This window comes from Copadichromis virginalis, linkage group LG6, assembly GCF_057382275.1.
Source record: "Copadichromis virginalis isolate Kocher_CV1m ecotype Utaka linkage group LG6, C_Virginalis_male_GT1.1, whole genome shotgun sequence".
Lineage (NCBI taxonomy): Eukaryota > Metazoa > Chordata > Actinopteri > Cichliformes > Cichlidae > Copadichromis > Copadichromis virginalis.
This window is the reverse complement of record NC_140623.1, coordinates 36210782-36230061: the sequence shown is the minus strand read 5'-3', so window position 1 is coordinate 36230061 and position 19280 is coordinate 36210782. Positions and strand designations below refer to the sequence as shown.

General features: G+C 40.1%; 2 protein-coding genes across 3 annotated transcripts; both read left to right on the top strand.

The window, feature by feature from the left end:
- The first annotated feature begins 501 nt into the window (after nt 1-501).
- LOC146708377 (interleukin enhancer-binding factor 3-like) lies at nt 502-13979 on the top strand. Of its 2 annotated transcripts, none has more exons than XM_085460237.1 (20): nt 502-647; nt 1050-1193; nt 4130-4241; nt 4917-5110; nt 5252-5420; nt 5532-5700; nt 7543-7634; nt 8055-8150; nt 8266-8377; nt 8467-8564; nt 8654-8762; nt 8870-9010; nt 9439-9629; nt 9876-9995; nt 10115-10246; nt 10861-11019; nt 11120-11249; nt 11352-11390; nt 12843-13154; nt 13265-13979. In XM_085460237.1, exons 2-20 carry the CDS (start codon nt 1081-1083, stop codon nt 13369-13371), a joined length of 2595 nt encoding a protein of 864 aa, XP_085316363.1. In that variant the 5' UTR covers nt 502-647; nt 1050-1080; the 3' UTR covers nt 13372-13979. The 2 variants fall into 2 exon arrangements, with proteins under 2 accessions (XP_085316363.1, XP_085316364.1); XM_085460238.1 differs by having other exon boundaries at nt 1026-1193.
- A 69-nt stretch (nt 13980-14048) lies between these two features.
- Nucleotides 14049-18024, top strand: acp5a (acid phosphatase 5a, tartrate resistant). The gene is made up of 6 exons (XM_085460239.1): nt 14049-15323; nt 15727-15913; nt 15989-16188; nt 16280-16404; nt 16500-16845; nt 16938-18024. The coding sequence occupies exons 2-6, from the start codon at nt 15823-15825 to the stop codon at nt 17175-17177; spliced, it is 1002 nt and encodes a 333-aa protein (XP_085316365.1). The 5' UTR covers nt 14049-15323; nt 15727-15822; the 3' UTR covers nt 17178-18024.
- Nucleotides 18025-19280: the final 1256 nt, after the last annotated feature.

Below are 19280 nucleotides of genomic sequence, written 5' to 3'. Positions count from 1 at the left end.
CTTGCTAAATTTAAGTCAAATTAAAAAGATAAAAATGTACTACTACTAACCAAATATATGTACAATAAACAAAGACAGAATAAGAGACAATACAAAGTGGTCATGTGCAATTACAGTAAAGTGAGACTATTGTGCAGTGGGTATTGAATACCAGGTTCATGTTATGCTCACAATATTGTAGACAAGACAGGACGAAGACATGTGCAAGATGCAAAATGTGCAAATATATTGTAGACGTGTTCAATAACTATGTGACTGAGGTGTGCAAATAAGCATATTGTTCCAAGGTCTAGTTTGTAGTGCATTTGTGGAATGTCCAACATGGAACATGTTCAAACAAGTCATCCTTTTTACTCTTGCTTTTACTTTGCATTTATTTATTTATTTATTTATTTAGTTAGTTAGTTAGTTAGTTAGTTAGTTAGTTAGTTAGTTAGTTATGACATAACGCACACTCCGGTTCACCAGGTGGCGGTATACACCTAAACACGGTAATGTGCGACCCGCAATTAAACTAGGAGAAGAAGAAGCGAAACTTCACCGGAGTGACCGATCCTGCGCAGGCCTGGCTCATCTCAAACTAACCTAACATCCTGAAGCTAACAACGTTAAGGGACCTACACCTGTTTACTGGCCCGTTGACAGAGGTGAGCTCTAAAGACATAATCGAAATGTAATGCAACGTTAACAGCACTGACATTCTGGGTAACTTCACCTAGCTTGCTAGCATCCAGTCGCTGTAAACATAGGCTAATTGGCTGCCTTGACTTATGTGGATGGAATAATTATGGGTGTAAGGGACCAGTTTTTTTATTATTATTATCATCATTATTATTATTATTATTATAAATATATTTAGTTTGCTGTGAGCGTAGTTACTGCATCCTAACCACATGTCTCAGCCTGCAGCGTAACAAGTGTACCGCTTAGTTAACGTTAGCATATACATGGATAATGTCAAATCATCTGCTGCTTTATTGTGGTTGTTATTACACAGCCAATTGCCTGCTAACTGTTTTTAACAGTGGTGTATACTTGGGGGCGCACAGGTGGTAGCTTGGGTCCTGCGATCGCGACAGCATGGCGGCCGCTGCAGCGCCAGTGTGGGACGAGCACCAGGCATACGAGGAGCTGCTGTACTGGGACAGCCTGATACAACAGGGACACCGCCTCCATCCGCATGATTTCGACAGGTACACGCACATGATGCATGGTCCTGAATAAAAGATGCCCGAAAGCTAACATTTGCATAGTACACTCTGTACTTTTCATTAAAATACAGCAACAGGTTCTGTATAAAGGAAAAAAAAAAACTAATGAAATTAGGGCTGTGCGATATGACCAAAATCTCATATCCCGATATAAGAATTCTATCTTCCCGATAACGACATAAATCACAAAAATGTAACATTTTCTGTAAATTCTGTGACTCTCGGGAAGCTCGTCTTGCGGGAAGTGTTTCCAGCTGCGCGTCATGTAGCTGGAGTCGAGTGTTTTAACCGATGCATGAAACTATACATTTTTAGACATAAGTTGTAACAGCATAACTGTAACAGTTTTCTTTGTGAGTATTTATTACACAGCGTGCTGCGGGGAAAAGCCTGTTCTAACGTTTGAGTCTAAGGTTTATTTTTTAGCACCTGGCGGCTCTTTTTTTTAATTCTCATCCGTAAATAATCTGCTCTTTCACGTGATTCAGTTTATTTTGAAAAGTCTCAACAGGATCTTGAGCTTTATTGTGAAAGGTTTGTGTGGAAAATAAACAAGCGGACACGCGATGCTGTTACCATCTTTGTTGCTAACCACAATGCATAAAAACAGGCGCTTGTCCATTGTAGTGTGGTTATATAAAATATAAGAGAAAGAGAGAACTTTAAGAAATGAATATAGCCACTACAGTGACCATCAAAACGATGAAAAAAATATTGCTGTAAACAGTTTATTTTATGACACCACAAAACAAACGATAGTGTAAAATGAACCATCCGATATATATCGTTATATCGAACAGCCCTAAATGAAATAAACAAAACACAAACTATGAAGAATAATCTCTTGAAGACTGAAAAGTCTCTTTCAGTCAGGCAGCTCATGTTCAAGGAATTGGTTCATTGCAAGCACAGAATAAAGGTTCACTCACATGTTGCCACATTGGCCTGTGTTCACACCATGCTTAAACATCTGGCTGGAGTATGCTTCAGGTTTGTTTGTGCATCTCATTGCCTCTCTCGCTTTCTTGAACACACACACTTTTTAAAGGCACACTTGCAAAATATAGGGAGCTTCATGACTTCATGTATTTTGTTGTTTTTTTGTTTTTTTAGGTAAGTCTTCTCTTAAATGGCTTTTAGATCTGTCAAATAACAAAGCAATCAAGGCTGCTGTTGTTGACAAAATATCTGAGTTTCATGTTTGGGCACAGTTTACATTCATCACATACTGGCACTAGTCAAATAATGTGGACTTTGGGGGGGTCAAACATACTTGAGCACTGTACGGAGTGTGCCTAGTGTGATTATACTTGCACAGCCAGTTTACAGACCTGCATTATACCTAGTTCTAAAGTGTGAAAAATTAAAAAAGAATACCACTTTTTTAAAATTCATTTTTAATCTAAGGTTAGTTTGTGTCTGGGACACAGAGTTTTAGACTTTAAATTCTAGGCTCAGTCCTTCCAAATATGCTTCCTATAAAATTGTGAGAGGCGAGTAAACATCCCTCCCTTGCACGTAGGTATTGATTGAGTGTTTGGGATGTCACGCAAGTAGAATAAGGCACATTATGTGTCTATGATGCGGCACAGTTCGACTTGTCTGCTGGAACAAGTCTGCAGCCTTTGAACAGCTCTGTCAGATAATGAGGAATAGATTTGTTTTCCAGTAAGCTAAATGCTTGTTATTATTGTGCTGAAAACAACCTTTATTACTCTATAGAAGAAATTGTTGTTATTATCATTGAAGCATACTGAGTAGATCAGCCGTTTCAGTGCAAATTTAAGAGCCGATACATTAACAAGAGTATGTTTCCCTGTCCTGTGAAATTAAGCAGAGATGGGCGCGTTACTGTAATCTGATTACTTTTTTCAGGTAACGAGTAAAGTAAGGGATTACTATTGCAAAAACGGTAATTAGATTACCGTTACTTTCCCGTAGTAACGCTGCATTACTAAAACCGTGATTTTTAGCGAGAATGTCTCATGACAGTGACGTAAGCGAGTGCGACGTTCGTGACAACAACTGTGTGCAGATCAACAGTGCATCATATATCGAGTGCGGGAGAGAGTATGAGCGTGCAGCGTTTAAAGCGTGAAAGTACTGACCTTATTTTGAGTTTGATTCCATAAAAAGTGACAAAAACATTAGTGTCCGTTGTGCGTGGGAAGAAAACTTCTTTTTAAAGTGAAAAAAACCCCCTAAACTTCCAAGCAAGCACGGAGTGCGCTATGACGTAATGGGAAATTCACAGAGAAACTCGCGGATTCTTCCACTGACTGCTGCGGCACACCTGCACCAGGGTAAACCTCCGCCTATGCCACTCCTGCTGTACAGGTGAAAATAGAGCAAAAGCACCGCTAGTCTTTGATGTTATTTATTTTCTGCTGTGTTTTACTTGCATCTATTTGAAAGAGTGAGTGTAAACACACAAAAAATATATATTTTATGTGCTGGAATGTGCAGAAAATAGGTTTAAAACAAATTTCTTCCAGTCAGAGAATGTTGCATATAATTTAATTTTTGCTTGATGCATAAAGTTAAAAGGTTAAAACTGATAAAACAAGTTTTAAAAAGAGACTTTTCCATTTGATTACATTTTGTATGATGGATTATGCAGAAAAAGTAGAATTGGGCTGAAAGATCTATCACTTTATCACCTATTCAGGTTGTAAATCGTGTTTTTTAAAAGGTAACTAAGTAACTAAGTAATTAATTACTTTTGAAAATAAGTAATCAGTAAAGTAACGGGATTACTTTTTTGGGGGAGTAATTGGTTATTAGTTACTGATTACTTTTTTCAAGTAACTTGACCAACACTGAAATTAAGTGACATAAATTATGTCACTTGACACATCTCTTCTAACTTGAGCTCTGAAACTTTTCTTCATATGTTCTCAAATTCTTTTGTCTTCCAGATATGAGGAGTTGCGTTACTGGTATGACTGTCTGTGCTATGAAGAGGAGCTTAGACAGTACCATGACTACATTGCTGCTATCGAGCATATGGAGGATAAACGTTATCGTGAGGTTGGTTCTGTTTTGCCTGATAAATAGATACACTAGATAATCACAGGGTTTCTACTCCATTGTATTACAAACCCTGCAGCTTTCCATGTCTAAGTTTAGCAGAGGTTAACGATTAAATATTATTAAGTGTTGTCCTTCTGGTATTTCTATGATTTTAAACACACAACCTTTTTTTAAGTCTTTTTTAGTCGTGACAATATAACAGGAGAATATTGTCTCATGAATATCTTGTGACGTTAAGTTACTGTAATAAACCCCCATTTTGGTCACAGTAGCCGCCAGGTCCAACAACTTCCCTGGTGGAAACCCTGAATTCACAGAACATGTCGTATTTTTCCATCCCCATTTTGTTTCCCCTCGTTCTGCAAAAACATTGTTCCTCTTGAAAGCTGTCGCCTGTTTATTTTTCCTTTTTTTTTTTTTTTTTTTTTAAATCACAGACTTCCTATTACCGCTATTACTCTATTATTATACTTCTTCATATGTCTTCACTGGAATATATCAGCAGCAGTAAAACGTAGTTTAAAAAATGGCTTTAATGAATCCTAACACTTACCTGTCATGAAATAATATTGCAATATGAAGTAATTATACATTTACTGTTATCTGCAGTGAGTTTCCTCCAGTATGAACTTTGTCTTTATTTTATTTATTTATTAATTTTTTCTATTTAAGGAATCTGCAACAACTCACGTACAGGCGGGCCCATATGATCGCTACGTGTTGGCCAAACATTCTGAAGTGTACCCCCCAACAGAGGAGTTGGAGGCAGTACAGACAATCGTCTCCCATGTGGAGTGCGCTCTCAAGACTGTATCTGACCAGATGGATGCTCCAAAAGATGACGAAGCAAATACAGAAGCACAGAGGTAAGAGAGAATAACCTGCGATGCTTTTAAAAGGATATCTGCAAGCTTTTAAAATAAATAAATAAAACTGCTTTTGTTTTAATATAAATGATTTAATTGGCAATTTTTATTTTTTATTTTTTTGCACCCCTCAACTTAAAGTGATGGCTCACAAGAGCGTGTGCTGCGTGGGGTTATGCGAGTTGGTTTGGTGGCTAAGGGACTCCTTCTGAAGGGGGACAAGAACGTGGAGCTGGTGCTGCTTTGTTCCAACAAGCCTACAGTTACTCTGCTGAAACAAGTGGCCGAAAAACTCTCTGCACAGTTAGAGGTAGAAATGAGTGCCTGCAGCATACTTTAAAAACACATGTCACATATTTTGACTTGGATTATTTTAATCCAGGTTTAACCGTCTTAATTATTTGTTCTCTTTTTTTAATAGACTAATTCACCTGAGACATATGCAGTCAGCCAGTGTCCAGGAGATGCAGCCATTGTTGTTACGAGCACCAAGGAGTCAGTTCTGACTCTTATTATCCACCTGACATCACCTCTTGTCAGGACAGTGCAAGAGAGTGAAACTGCTGAAGAAGAAGCAGAAGAAGAAGAAGGTGCGTATGTCGGCCCAGCCCTGATCTCTGTTGTCGGTATGCAGGCGCTGTACTGCTCCACTGATTTATTAATCTGCACTGACTGTTTGAAATCAAACCAGTTGTCCCATCTCATTAAACCTCAGTGGAGCTTGTACAGTGACCGTGTCAGACTGATGCCAGTGAACATTGACTCTTTGCTCGCACGAGAGTCCTTTCGTCGTTTTTGTTGCAAACTGACGTATGCAGGATATTTCCTCTGTAGTCACTGATGCATCCTGCTCATGTTGTTAGTGACAGTGCCTCAGTCATTTAAAACAACAACAAAAAAAAACTTGTATATTCTTGTTGTTTTCATGTTTCAAGTGAAGGCTTTTTTAAAGAATAACAAGTTCAAGCGCGCATGCATGATCCTTGATGCTGAACATGTGTTTGGAACTAGCTGCAGCAAAACTGATCAGCTGTTGCCTACCTTAGGAGGATTTACAGTATAAGGCAAAAAAATCATTGTTCAGGTGAATATTTTGGTTGGTGTAGTGTTTGAAAGCTCCTGTGTTGATTAGCGTTAGCTGCATTTATCTGGTAGTCTAAAGTTTATTTGAATTTCAGGGGGAGCCTCAGACTGAGAACCATATCAGTCTCAGTGCAGTTTTAGTCCATTTTAATACACTATACACTGGGACTGCACATTAAAAATCCTGCAATATTAGTAATAAAATTATTAGACTGGATAATTATTGGAGCTGTTACGTCCTGGGGTAGGATTATTAATGCTTAATCATTGTTGGATCAAACCATATTTACTCTGTTTCAATAAAACAATCATTTTAGGCAAAGGTCTAATTTAAGGTCAAGGTTTGGACAAGTTAAATGTGCAAGTTGATATTTTAAAACTTTAAGTTGTGTTTGTTAAATGCCACAGTGATTAAAATCCTTGCTAATATCATGCACCCCTGATGAAAATGCATATTATCAATTTAAATTCAGTCAACTCCACTCAACTCAACAGAGTCCAAGCAGAGTTGTGCATAGTATACTGTCCAAACATGGATCAGCCTTGTTAAGTGAGCAGATATTTTTTTCCCAAAACATATTTACTGTTGCATATTTACAGTGGCAGAGATTGATCTTGTTGATCTTTCACATCAATTCTAGGGGTAATAAATACTAACAAAAAATCATGGCATAGGTTACTGCACAAATTATTTGTCATCAGCATTGGCATCGATTATCAGCCGGTGTATCCCTAGCTGTATAATGTAGAACAAATGAGCTAAAACTTGCCCAAAGCTGGTATTTTTTCTTTGTTTGTTTTGTTGTTGTTTTTTGTTTTTGTTTTTTAATATAGTCAGTCTGTCATAAAGCCTTTTTTAGGCCACTTTTTTTCTGAGGGATTCATCAGTTTTGCTGCAGCGTAGGGCAGACGTAAAGCTTCTTAAATGCTTGTGATTTACAACTGATTACCTTTTAGTTTGTCAAGTTTTTTAGGAACGCTGGACCTTTGACCAACTGGACACACTGTCTCAGGAGGGGGGAGAAGCAACAAACCTAATCCCAGTGGCTCAGGGGAGGGGGTATTTGATGTAGTGCAGTGCATATATTTTAATGCTGTGCAATGTTATAAATAAATACTACAGCTGTTTCTGACAGTCGTCTTACTTCCGCATACACTGTGGAAAATATAATTGGGATCTCTTTTAGCAGACCTTTATGGTTGCTGGGACAAAACGTGTCTTTATGTAAACCCCCTTTCCCTGCTGCTGGTTGTTTGCTGGTTTTTGTTTGCTACTCCCTGAGCTGCAAGACAGAGACAACCCCCTTGGTCAAACTGTACCTTTTCTTCTTACCCCACCTCGTCAATAGAAACGCGAACAGTCAACGATCCGCCGGACGTTCTGGACAGGCAGAAATGCCTAACTGCCTTGGCGTCTCTCCGCCACGCCAAGTGGTTCCAGGTTTGCATTCACGTCCTTACTTGTACATCAGGTTGAACTGTTTTCCTTGAGTGATCTTTTATTTCCTGTCCATTTAGAGGACCGTAACAGTTTTTGCTCTCAGTTTTTGTTCATATTGTTAATGATCTTTATAAAATGTCTAAATTAATGCTCATCTATACCAATGACAGAAGTGGATAAATCATTGGTATCGACATGAGTACATGTCGAGAGACTGAGCTCTCTCGATTTCAACGTCAAAGGTCATAAAAGGCTAACATAGCTTGAATAAGTTTTACTTACTGTTGATTTGGAGAAGGCTCAGTACTTATTACTCTTCTGTGCTTGGGTTGTTTTGTTTTTGTTTGTTTGAAATCTCAGAAAGGATTCCATCACAGACAGAAGCTCTGCTAACCTAATGGGCTTTGTTTCTGCCTCCAGGCAAAAGTTAACACCCTGAATTCTGCCGTCGTTGTGATCCGACTCATGAGGGACTTGTGTAACCGCGTTCCTACCTGGACGCCACTCTCAGGATGGGTGAGGAAACTCTTTGTGCATCTACTCCGACAGCAGCAAAGCCGAGATTTGTGTTTAAGTCATTTCAGCTGCTTTCATCCTGAAGTGTCGGTTTTGTCTTCTTGTCTCCACATAGCCACTTGAACTGCTAGTGGAGAAAGCTATTGGTACATCTGAGAGATCACTGGGAGCGGGCGAGGCCCTCCGCAGGGTTTTAGAGTGTGTAGCCTCAGGAATACTTATGGAAGGTGAGATTTTATTTGAGTTGTGCAACTTGCATGTAAATTTATACACTGAGCTGACATTCATGCACCAGTTGAATGGTATTTGTGCACAGATGGCCCTGGAATTAAAGATCCTTGTGAAAAGGAAGCTGTTGATGCCATTGGCTATTTGACTAGGCAGCAGTGTGAAGACATCACACAGAGTGCTCAGGTAAGGTGAGCCTGTAGAAGCACCCACACACATGTACACCTTTAAAATTAAATCAACAAATTAGTGCATAACTTTGATGTTTTTCTTAGTTTGCCTTGAGGCTGTGTGCATTTGGACAGATGCACAAAGTGTTGGGGATGGACTCTAAACCTCTGAGGTCACGAAAATCGCTGGGAGCAAATTACAGAGATGGCATGGGTGGGCTATTATTTTTTTTAATTTTTCTTTATTTCCTGTGTTCGAAAAATCAACACTTCCATCAAATCTCCTTTTTTTCCCTTTTTTTTTTTTTTTAATAACTGTAGCCCAGATACCACCTGTTGGACAACTGAACCTGCCAGCTAAGAGACCTTTCACAGACGTGGACACAGGAGAAGAAGACACACACCTCAACAGCAAACAGAGAAAGTTTCTCAAGTTCCAGAAACGCTTTCAGAAGAAATCCTGTGAGTAATGAATGTCAAATTATTCACTGTAACACAAAAAATACTGCTGTAAAATCCCTTTGATCTTTAACTGTATGACAAAACACAGACTTGGTATTGTGGAATAAATATTCTGTATGTTTACATACATGAACATGCTTTTCTGGCAAGGTGTACATAATTTCCTTTTGCCATAATATTTCATTCTGTTTATCAAAATAATTATAAATGCTATTAAAAGTTAGATTTACTTTTTTAAATCTTTTGGTGTCCTTGGATAGAATATTTAAGTCACATAAGCTGAGTAGTGCTGTGAAAATGACAACTTTGTGACTCCTATGTTAATGTGACATTTGTCTTTTACTCTTTATGCTGACTTCTGTAGCCTTATTTTTCTGTGTGTGCTTCTCAAAATGAATCTGTTTGCTCATTTTGTTGTTTCCTTGTAGTCACCGATGATCTTACCATGAATGCCGTGATGCGTCTGAACCAGTACAGACCTGGTCTGGATTACAGACTTACATCTCAGACTGGCCCAGTTCACGAGCCGGTCTTTACAATGGCTGTCGATCTAAATGGAAAGACGTACGAGGCAACGGGGCCTTCCAAACGTGCCGCTAAGCTTAATGTAGCCACAAAGGTAATGGTGTTTGTTATCTACACAAGCTGACTTTTAGTATAAATACTCAGTACTGTGTTCTTCTTGGTTACTTTTTGGCTGATGGACTAGTTACTGTTTATTGATTGGTTCCATACATTTTGCTAATTGATTGTTTGTTTAAGTGCAGCCCAACTTGTAAGTTTGAACATTTGTAAAGTCAGACTGGGCAAAGAAATCAATGTTGTTTTATGTGTCTTATAGTTTTTTTACTTTCATTTTTCACAGGTACTGCAAGATCTCGGTCTTCCCACAACTTCTGAATCTAAATCAGAGCCCAGTAGTGAAAATGAAGGAAGCCAGGACTCTGTTAAAGCTGTTGCACCGACTTCTTCTACATCTGAAGATGTATGTCGTTGAGCTCTCTTTGGACTCCGTATTTACAAATGCATCCTAAAAGTTCCCACAGAGAGAAACACTTGTGCATTTCACCACAGTTTTTTCTTATGTGTGCTTGCTGTGAACAGACTGGTCAGGGTCCAATCTTAACAAAAAATGGCAAGAACCCTGTGATGGAGCTGAACGAGAAGCGCCGCAGCCTGAAATACGAGCTGTCGGCAGAGACGGGTGGCTCCCATGAAAAGTGCTTTGTGATGGAGGTGAGTCAGCAGTATTGTATACAGCAAACAGAAATCAGGTGTAAAGTGAGCACTGCACTGTATAGCAGCTTTGATATCTTGGGCTTTGTAAAGGCAACTGTAGAGCCAAGTAAAGATTTCTGTATTTGTGTTTAATCTGTTAAGTCCCATGTGGGTGGGATTATTTCAGAAAGAAGGACAGAGGTGGGAGATAAACGATTTCCTTTGGTCCTGTGAGCCATTATTCTGGACAGGATTCTTCCCAAAATTAACAGCATATGGTCTGTAATAGATGTTTAAACTCGGCAGGATAAACCCAAACTAATAAACATCCATAGATCAGAGGATACATTAGAGTTACTATAATGAGCTGTTAGGCTGTGCGGGTGTAACAGGCGATTTGTTGGTGGTGGCTTTCCACTCACTAAAATTCTAATGTTATGCTATGCTGCACATGTGGAGGTTCAGCAGAACACTGTAGCTATGTTTTTGCACTGCTGCTCAAAAGAATAGACACGGCGTGCACAACACACATTCTCCATCTCCTCTACCAGCAGGAGTCACTCTCTGTGTATAAATGCTGTGACATGCTTCATAAAATCCTAAAATCTTTTCTCCTCATTTCTGTCTCACAGGTGGAAGTTGATGGGCAGAAGTTCAAAGGACGAGGCTCCAACAAGAAGGAAGCAAAGGCCTACGCTGCCCTCGCTGCTTTAGAGAAGCTGTTCCCAGATGACAGTGGACTTTTAAATAACAGAAATCCCTCAAAGAAGAAAGTCACCTACACTGACATGGTAATGTATCCAACTGGTGAGCTTTAAAATGCACAACTCAAGCAATTTAACTATCAGGCTGTTTCAAAATGACATTTTTCTCACGTTTCCTTTTTGACAGCACATCCCAGGATTCGGCACCATCCGCGGCATCCCTTCAGACTCAGGGTCCCGTGGCTGGGGTCCCCACAGAGGGGGTCGGGGCAGGGGTCGAGGCAAGCAGTTTCCAGCAGGACCCAGCTATAACAAGAGTAAGAAACTTTATGCTATTTACGAGTCAATTTAATCATCGTAGGAAACCTTTAAACCTGTAAATGGAGTTTGCACTAAATGGTGATTTCTTGTTTTAAAAGCCAACTACAGTTATGAGAGCAGCACTGGCACAGGCTATCGTAAGTATCTGAATGTCTGTTAGCTTTATGCACTCTGGTTTTATGTTAGGGTGTGTGTATTTGGTTTTACATGTTTTTTGTGATGTACACTTTTTTTTAAATAAGGCTTAAATGTCATGCAGAAGCTTTGCTGATTCGTTGAAAGGCATAAGATGCCTAATTACAGTTATATGTGATGGATATATGTGATGATGCATGCAATAACAAGGCTAAAAGACCTTTTTTTTTTTTTGTAATTATGTTTACCAAAATTTAAAACTTCTAGGTAAACATTCCAAGATGTGTTTCACTTATTTATCTTTGTCCCAAAAAGTTGATTCTGTTCTTCTGGGCGTAGCTTTTTCAGTTGGAGAAATGTTTCAGCACTCATTCAAATGACTTCTTCAGTCTCAGCTCACTGCAGGTTTCCAACCCAGTACATTTGCATAAAGACTGAAACTAGCACCACTGGTGAAAAATGGCCTGGAGGTCAGTTTCTTGATCATTAATATGCAAATTGACATGACCATTGATCAACAAACATTGAGAAGTGATAGTTGGTCAATGGCCATTCACAGAGAGTTAGGGATTGGCTGCAGTCACAGTGTTGTAAGATGGTGCCCTTAGGCCCCCTGCTTGATTCAGAGGTCTTTCCCTTTTCATGTAAATGGTCTCCTTGACTCTGCGCTCAAACCAGTGTTGCTCCCTGCCCAGGATGTGTACATCCTCATCATTGAAAGAGTGTCCACTGGCCTGTAGGTGTGAATAGACCTGTGGGTTGTTTGGTTTCCCCAGTGTATAAATCATGGCAATGGCTTAACATCCATCCATCCATCCATCCTCATCCGCTTTGTCCGGGGCCGGGTCGCGGGGGCAGCAGCCTAAGTGTGTGTGTGTGCAATGGCTTAACAGCGTACGCTAAATTACTCTGGTTGTGCCGGGGGACCCGATACTTAGGGTGGACCAGTTTCTGCCAGAGCACGTTTTGGGGGTTGAAAGCCACAGAGATGATGTCTCAGCCGTTCCGATACTCCTGACACATAAGGGATCACTAAAGGTTTTCACTTAGGTAACAGTTGTCCTTCTTCTCTTCTGGATTGCCTGGAGATTTCTTTAGGTGCCCTCCCACCTTTGACAAATGTCCAGCTGGGATAGCGACTTTCACTCAGGGCTTTCTTCAAATGATGTTTTTCTGCTTCCCTGCTACGCTATGTCCAGATAAACAGGATCAACTTTTTGGGATTCCCTTACCTGGATGATTGAGCATGCATCAAGATCTTTATCTTTATGTGTGTGGTGGGGTTTTGTTTGTTTGTTTGTTTAAACTTGAACAAGCGTGAACTGTCTCGGTTCTATGATTTGCAAATAGATCAACAGTCACTTGTAGTTGTCGTCAGTTGCAGCTCTAGGATTGTGTCTTTTAAGAAAATGGCACTTACCTCTCATTTACCTCTTGTTTCTCTTATCTTAAAGATAAATTATATGGCAATAATGGAGCCACTGCCACAGCCAAAGGTACCGCCCCCACCACCTCAGCCTACGGCACCTTTTACCCCGAAAGCACCACCATCACGTACTCATCCCCACCCGTCTCCAGCTCCAACACCAGCACCACGAAAGAAGAAAGCTACCAGTCAATGCCGCCTCCTGCTGATCAGGAGAGTCCGTACAGCTACGGCTACGGAGATGAGAAGAGAAAGATGCTGACCCAAGGTGGAGACTACTCTATGTACAGCACTGCTTACCCCAGCTCTGTCACCGGGGGACAGAGTTATAATAATTATGGCAAGTTCCTTTTCTATTTCTTACAGTAACTTCCCGCTTTTCCTATTTCTTTATATTTAATCTTGATTTATACATATAAATGATCTGGGGTTATAAATGTTTCTTCACAGGCTGGGAAAACCAGTCGTCCTGGGGGAATCAGGGGTACAGCATGTACCAGGGATTTGGAGGACACACCCAGGGCTCATACTCTGGATACGGCGACATGAATTACTGATCATAACATCACTGGTGCTTTTTATTATGCTTACATGACTCCCTTTTTTTCCTCATGTCTTGACTGCTTCAAGCAATGCTATAAGGAAGGATAGGCCTGTTTCCCAGCTCTGAGCTCCTGCAGATGCCTCCTCATTTCCTCAAGGTGGGATTTAAGCAGTTCAGAGTTCCTCTGTGATGGCAGAGGGGGAGGGGAAAGAGTGCAAGGAAGCATGTCAGCATAATGAAATATGTAGTCTTTCCCACCTTGATGATTAGGGATCATCCTAAGGTACCTCTCTTAAAAAGAAATAAAAAAAGAAATGCTGGTGTTTTCTCTGAAACTGGAATTCTGCTGATCTTGTTTGATACTCTTAACCTCAGTTGTCAGTTCTTTTGACAAACCAGTAAGCCAGTTTTAAGTTACGTTTCTTTTATCTGTAGCCTTCATCACGTCAATGTTGACATGAGTGTTACGTTGGGTTGTTTTGTCTTTTTAATGTAGTGTACTGGTTCTGTATCAGTATATTTTTTTTATGTAAAGCTGCTTGTTGTTTTAAACTGAAGTCCTTTCTGTCTCATAAAAACGCTCTAATCCTTGTACAAATAAATGACTTATTTTGGAGCTGAGCTTCTGACCATCAGTTTCTTAATTACAGACATTGCAGAGATCTTGTTAGTATGATTGTTGGCATTTTAAGAGCTTCATCTTATTCAAGCTCTGACATGTGTCAGCTGCAAATGATTTGTGCATGCACAGCCAGATTGCTGTGAATGCAGGACAAGCATACGGCACCCACGCGCTCCCTACCTGCGCTGCTATCAAAGCTGACAGGAACCCTCACTGACCCGTAATTAGAGGAGTGTAGTTAAAAGTTATTTGAAAATTTAAAGCACATTTTGCAAGCTTGATCCAATATTAGCACTCCCAGTGAAATTTGATAAAGATTAAAGGAGGGGACAAGTGGAAGCTCCAGAGATGAGGGTTTGCTGACTGTCGGCAAAAACAAAAAACTTAAGGACAGCAAATTATTAACAGTAAAACTCATCTTGTGTTTTTGTTTTAGCAAATGAATATCGCTCGAAAACAACTTTAGGGAATTGAGCTCTGTAACCACACTAAAAGGAGAACTGCATACTTTGTTTTTGCATTAGTATGTGACACCTCTAGGTGTGAGAGACAATTCCAGTAATGTCTTACAGCAGTTTTTCTTGATAGAGGCTTCACATACTTCAACCTTTTACCAAAACTTGTGTGAAACACTGTGAAAAAGTCTTCAACCTCTTTTTTTTGTTGGATATTTGTAAGACTTGCGTGTTTCAGATCAAGCAAGTTCTAATATGAGATAAAGATAAGGCCGGTTTTCAGGTGATGATCGTCATTTATTAAGGGGAAAAAGGCCCAAACCAAAATGAACTAACTGGGATTAACCACGTTTTTTGGAAAGCATTGTGAGTCAGTGTTTTCAGTCGTTATGCAAATGTAGTGTTTGTAAGGTTGGGAAAGCTGCAGTCAGCTGAAACTGAAGTCATTTGAATGGGTGATCAAAGATTTCAACCAGTGAAAATGCAACGTCCAGACGAAAAGAATCAACTTTCTTTGGTTCATGTTTAATGCTGCAAGACTATATTCAGCAATTTGACCCATTATTTTACTGAACTTAGTGTTTTACGTGTTATTTTGAAGTTATTCAAAAAGCAGGAAGCAAAAGATGGAAAGAAAACAAGCTAAACAGGAAAATCTGAATAATATTGAAGTGGAAAACATGTCTGGACACCAGCTATATTAACCACAATAGATCACATGTGTGCCCTTATGACCTTCTAGTCAGTGTCTGAGCAATGATCATGCCTCTCCAGCGTGTCCCGGGGCTGGTCCTCCTACATCCTCTCCTCCAGGACTGCTGATAAAAGGCGAGGGGGGAACGACGATCACTCTGAGGGTGGAGAGTGTCCCAACAGATCCCATCAGCTGTGAGTGTTTTGTCTTTGACGACATTATCTCTGCATATTGACACCTATTCTTTACACATGAAAAGCTGTTTCCCCCCCTCATCAATCAGGCAGCACTTCACACTGTTGTTGTGGCGTCTCTGTTGAGGGTCTTTTTATCTGTTTAATTATGTAGACGTTTGACCTTTGCCTCACACACACACGGTTTCTTTGATTGGTTTCTATTTACTCCAGCTGAGGCATGTCAGCTTTAGGCTGCAGCCAATCACAAGTCACCTTTAGGACAAAAAAAAAAGCATAACTGAGGGACTTGTTCTTTAGCGTAGTGGGAGGCAGAGAGAGAGAGAGAGCGCGAAGCTTAGCGTCACATGGTAGGCTGTGGTTTTGGTTGTTTCATTTTGCTTCTGCTTTGTTGCTTTTGCAGGTGCTGACTTTCATTTCTGTGGTGTCACATCTTGTGACTGAGCCGAGTTTAAATTTGCCGTTAACTTAAATTCCAATGCTTTGATTGTCTTTGAAGATGGCAGTCACTATTTTATCCATCTTGATTGCTGCCATCCCCGTGGCCTACTGCTATCCAACTGCCTTCCAAAACCTGGAGGAAAGTCGCAGTGAGTATTACGCCACGCTGACTTTCATAAGCTTACTTTCCAATCAGAAGTACTAATATTCTTTTCCTCTTACAGGCAACAGAACCTCCATTAAGTTTCTGGCAGTGGGCGACTGGGGTGGTGTGCCTTATCCCCCCTACATCACTGCTGTGCAGAAGGCCACAGCTCAAGAAATGAGCAAAATAGCAGACCAGATGGGAGCTGATTTTGTTCTTGCTCTGGGCGATAACTTCTACTACAAAGGTGTGAACACTGTGGATTCTCCTCGGTTTAAGGTGAGTAGAATAAATGTGGCGTGAAAAAACAACACTGTATTTTAAAACTGTGTGTTGAAAGCAGTAACTATGTTTTCCTTCTTCTTATCAGGAAACTTTTGAATCTGTGTACACTGCAAAGTCCCTCCAAGTCCCTTGGTATGTGATCGCTGGCAATCACGACCACGCAGGGAATGTCAAAGCCCAGATTGACTACAGCAGCAGATCTAACAGATGGTAAGGGGCAGAATATAAAGTTCGGACATCTTAAAGTTTTAAGCTTTTAGGAAATACTCAGTTAAATTTTGATGCCTCTTCATTACCTTTGATAGGAAATTCCCCTCGTACTACTATGAGCTGAACTTCCGCATTCCCAACACGGGGAAGACTCTGACCATCATCATGCTTGACACTGTGATGCTTTGCGGTAACTCTGACGACAATTCGGACAAGAAGCCAAGTGGACCCCTGAATGAATTGGATGCCAATCGCCAGCTGGCTTGGCTGCAAGAGAGACTGGCTCTGTCCAAGGCAGACTTCCTGTTGGTGGCAGGCCACTACCCTGTTTGGTCTGTGTCCGAGCACGGCCCCACAAAGTGTCTGGTGCAAAGCCTCCGTCCACTGCTCATCAAATACAAGGCCACTGCTTACCTCTGCGGCCATGACCACAACCTGCAGGTTGGTTCGGGAAGAGTATGTTTAACATTTGATATAAATCTGCATAGCTACTCTTAGAGCTACAATGAATTTTCCTCTTCTTTTTCCCACAGTACCTCGAAGAGTCTAACATAGGCTATGTGGTGAGCGGTGCTGGAAACTTCCTGGATCCTGACACCCGTCACTGGCACCATGTTCCCAAAGATTCTCTTAAGTTTTTCACCGGCAAGGCTTCAACACTGGGAGGATTCATCCATGCAGAAGTGACAAAGAACAAGATGACCGTGACTTTCTACCAGGCGAAAGGCACTTCTCTCTATCGCACAGTTCTCTCGCAAAGAGATCTTGAATAGACTGATGAGCAGGAACAGTTATATACGGTGTAATCTGCAGCGTAAGTGTGAAATCAAGTAATGAGTCTTGATCTCTTATTTTTTTAAAAATCTTTGGCATTAATTTCAAAGCATTTTTAAAAGAATCATCTGGTTTTAAATGTGACTTTATGCTACTGTAAAATAAATAGTGCCTTTGTCATCTGTCCTGAACTTTTGAAAATGTGGCTGTGGTGCTTGAATTTCTTACTCTGCAAGTGCATCTGAATTTATGTCTTTCAAAACAAATGAGAAATTAGAGAAAGCATTGAATGATTTGGGGGCTTACACTGATTTCTGAAACCTGTCAAGTCTTATTCAATCCAAAGACTTAAGAAATGTACACGTTTTATTACCAGTTCTGATATAACTGACTGTTAATATCAATGCATTGGTGAGGTATGCATCAAAAGAAAGGCACTTTTTTTTTTGCAAATAAAAGACATATTGTGACAAATTTAGAGTTGATCTATTCTTGTGTTACATGTGTGCCAGAAACAGCACTTCATCACATCAGGAGATTTAATACTGATGAGGCTGGCTATTGCTGAAGGACAGGAGAGGTCAAGACTTTCACAGGGAGAGCTCTTTTGTCTGTGAGAGAGAACCACCTGGCCTGCCAGCAGAGGATCAGGCTCGACGACAGCAGATTTGCAGTGACTGTGATCTGAATAAATTCAGCCAGCCAGTCAAAGTTAACCTGGGAAGGACGCAGAGACTGACAACAGGCTGGTTTTTATTCTTTCTACCTTCGTCTGCTGATATATATTAAAAAAAATTCATAAACTAAAACCTGTTTCATATAAAATAAAATTATGAGAATCGTTGATTTTTATTCTCCATTGTCAAAATATGTTTACCCATCGCTTTCAGAAACAACAACAGGCAAGAACTATAATTTATTCTACATGATGTAATGCCACAAACATTTTTACCTTAAGCTTGGCCTTGCCTTAACTACACCGAGGCTATTACAGGGCCGGTGAGTGTTATCCTGATCCAATTGGGATGAGTTAAAGTCCACTAGTGTCATGCATCGTCAGAGTGAGAGCAAGAATCACCAAGTGAGTCAATGCTGATGAGAAGTCAGTTGAGGGTAAGCCATCACCTGAAGATAGAGGACTGCCAAGGATCACTTAACCCTGACTTATTTAAATCCACTGTAGACCAAAAGAAAACCTGACTGAGGTACATGTCAGGTCAGACACTAAAGATTAGGCAGTTTCTAAAGTTCCTGTAAGTGAGTCAGTCTACTGATCTTTCACATCTAGTGGATGCCTGTATGTTCTAGCAGTACATCAGCAGCAGTTAAAATTCAGGTTTTAAGTGGCTATCATACATATTTTCAGAACTGGCATGAATGGAAAAAAGCACTAAAAAGGCAAAAATTTAGCAGATTAAGTCACAAATATCTTCTTTAGGAGACCAATATACATCTTAGACTTCTTAAAACTAATTTTAAGAAAACTGTTAAAATAACATACAGATGAAGTCCTTGATCCGCCCTCTGCTGCTACAAAGTTAGCTCAGTTAGTTAGTTAGGTTTGTTGCCACTGACACCACTGAAATAGAAGAGAGCACAAAATGTGGGATTAATAACAAGAAAAAGGAAAACATTGATTTGATTTAAAACAAAAGGAAAAAAAGGTTTTAAAAAGTTTTTTTTAATCTATGTATTTAGTGAAATAAAAAAGTTGTGTCATCAATTAGCTGTTTGAGTTGTCTTGAGAAGCGTTTGTGCACCTGCACATCTGCAATGCTCAGCTCCACATTTGTGCATTTGTTTTCCTTTCAAGCAAAAGCAAACATCAGAGGCAGTGTTTAAAAATGCAGTCATAGAAATTTTAACCCTCTGTGCCTCTGTCACACAAAACCCTTTCAGAGAGCTCAATCCTGGGTCACTTAAATCCGATCATTTCCTCTCCCCATTAATCTCTGGCTCTTTACTTCCTGCTTCTGCTCTTGACCCCTCTCTTCCCCGGAAGCCATTGAAGATCTTCAGTCATTCGTCTCACACAAGATTTGGAAGTTCATACACTGAGAATAGCCCGATGCTGTCCGATTATCTAATTCCACAGCTCAAAA

What these genes read in the sequence shown, in the direction of transcription:
- LOC146708377 (XM_085460237.1), top strand. Translation starts at nt 1,081, where the DNA reads ATGGCGGCCGCTGCAGCGCCAGTGTGGGACGAGCACCAGGCATACGAG. An exon ending in GCAAATACAGAAGCACAGAG is followed by an intron (nt 5,111 to 5,251) that starts GTAAGAGAGAAT and finishes CTCAACTTAAAG; the next exon opens with TGATGGCTCACAAGAGCGTG. An exon ending in AGCTTAATGTAGCCACAAAG is followed by an intron (nt 9,630 to 9,875) that starts GTAATGGTGTTT and finishes CATTTTTCACAG; the next exon opens with GTACTGCAAGATCTCGGTCT.
- acp5a (XM_085460239.1), top strand. Translation starts at nt 15,823, where the DNA reads ATGGCAGTCACTATTTTATCCATCTTGATTGCTGCCATCCCCGTGGCC. An exon ending in AAACCTGGAGGAAAGTCGCA is followed by an intron (nt 15,914 to 15,988) that starts GTGAGTATTACG and finishes TTCCTCTTACAG; the next exon opens with GCAACAGAACCTCCATTAAG. An exon ending in AGCAGCAGATCTAACAGATG is followed by an intron (nt 16,405 to 16,499) that starts GTAAGGGGCAGA and finishes TACCTTTGATAG; the next exon opens with GAAATTCCCCTCGTACTACT.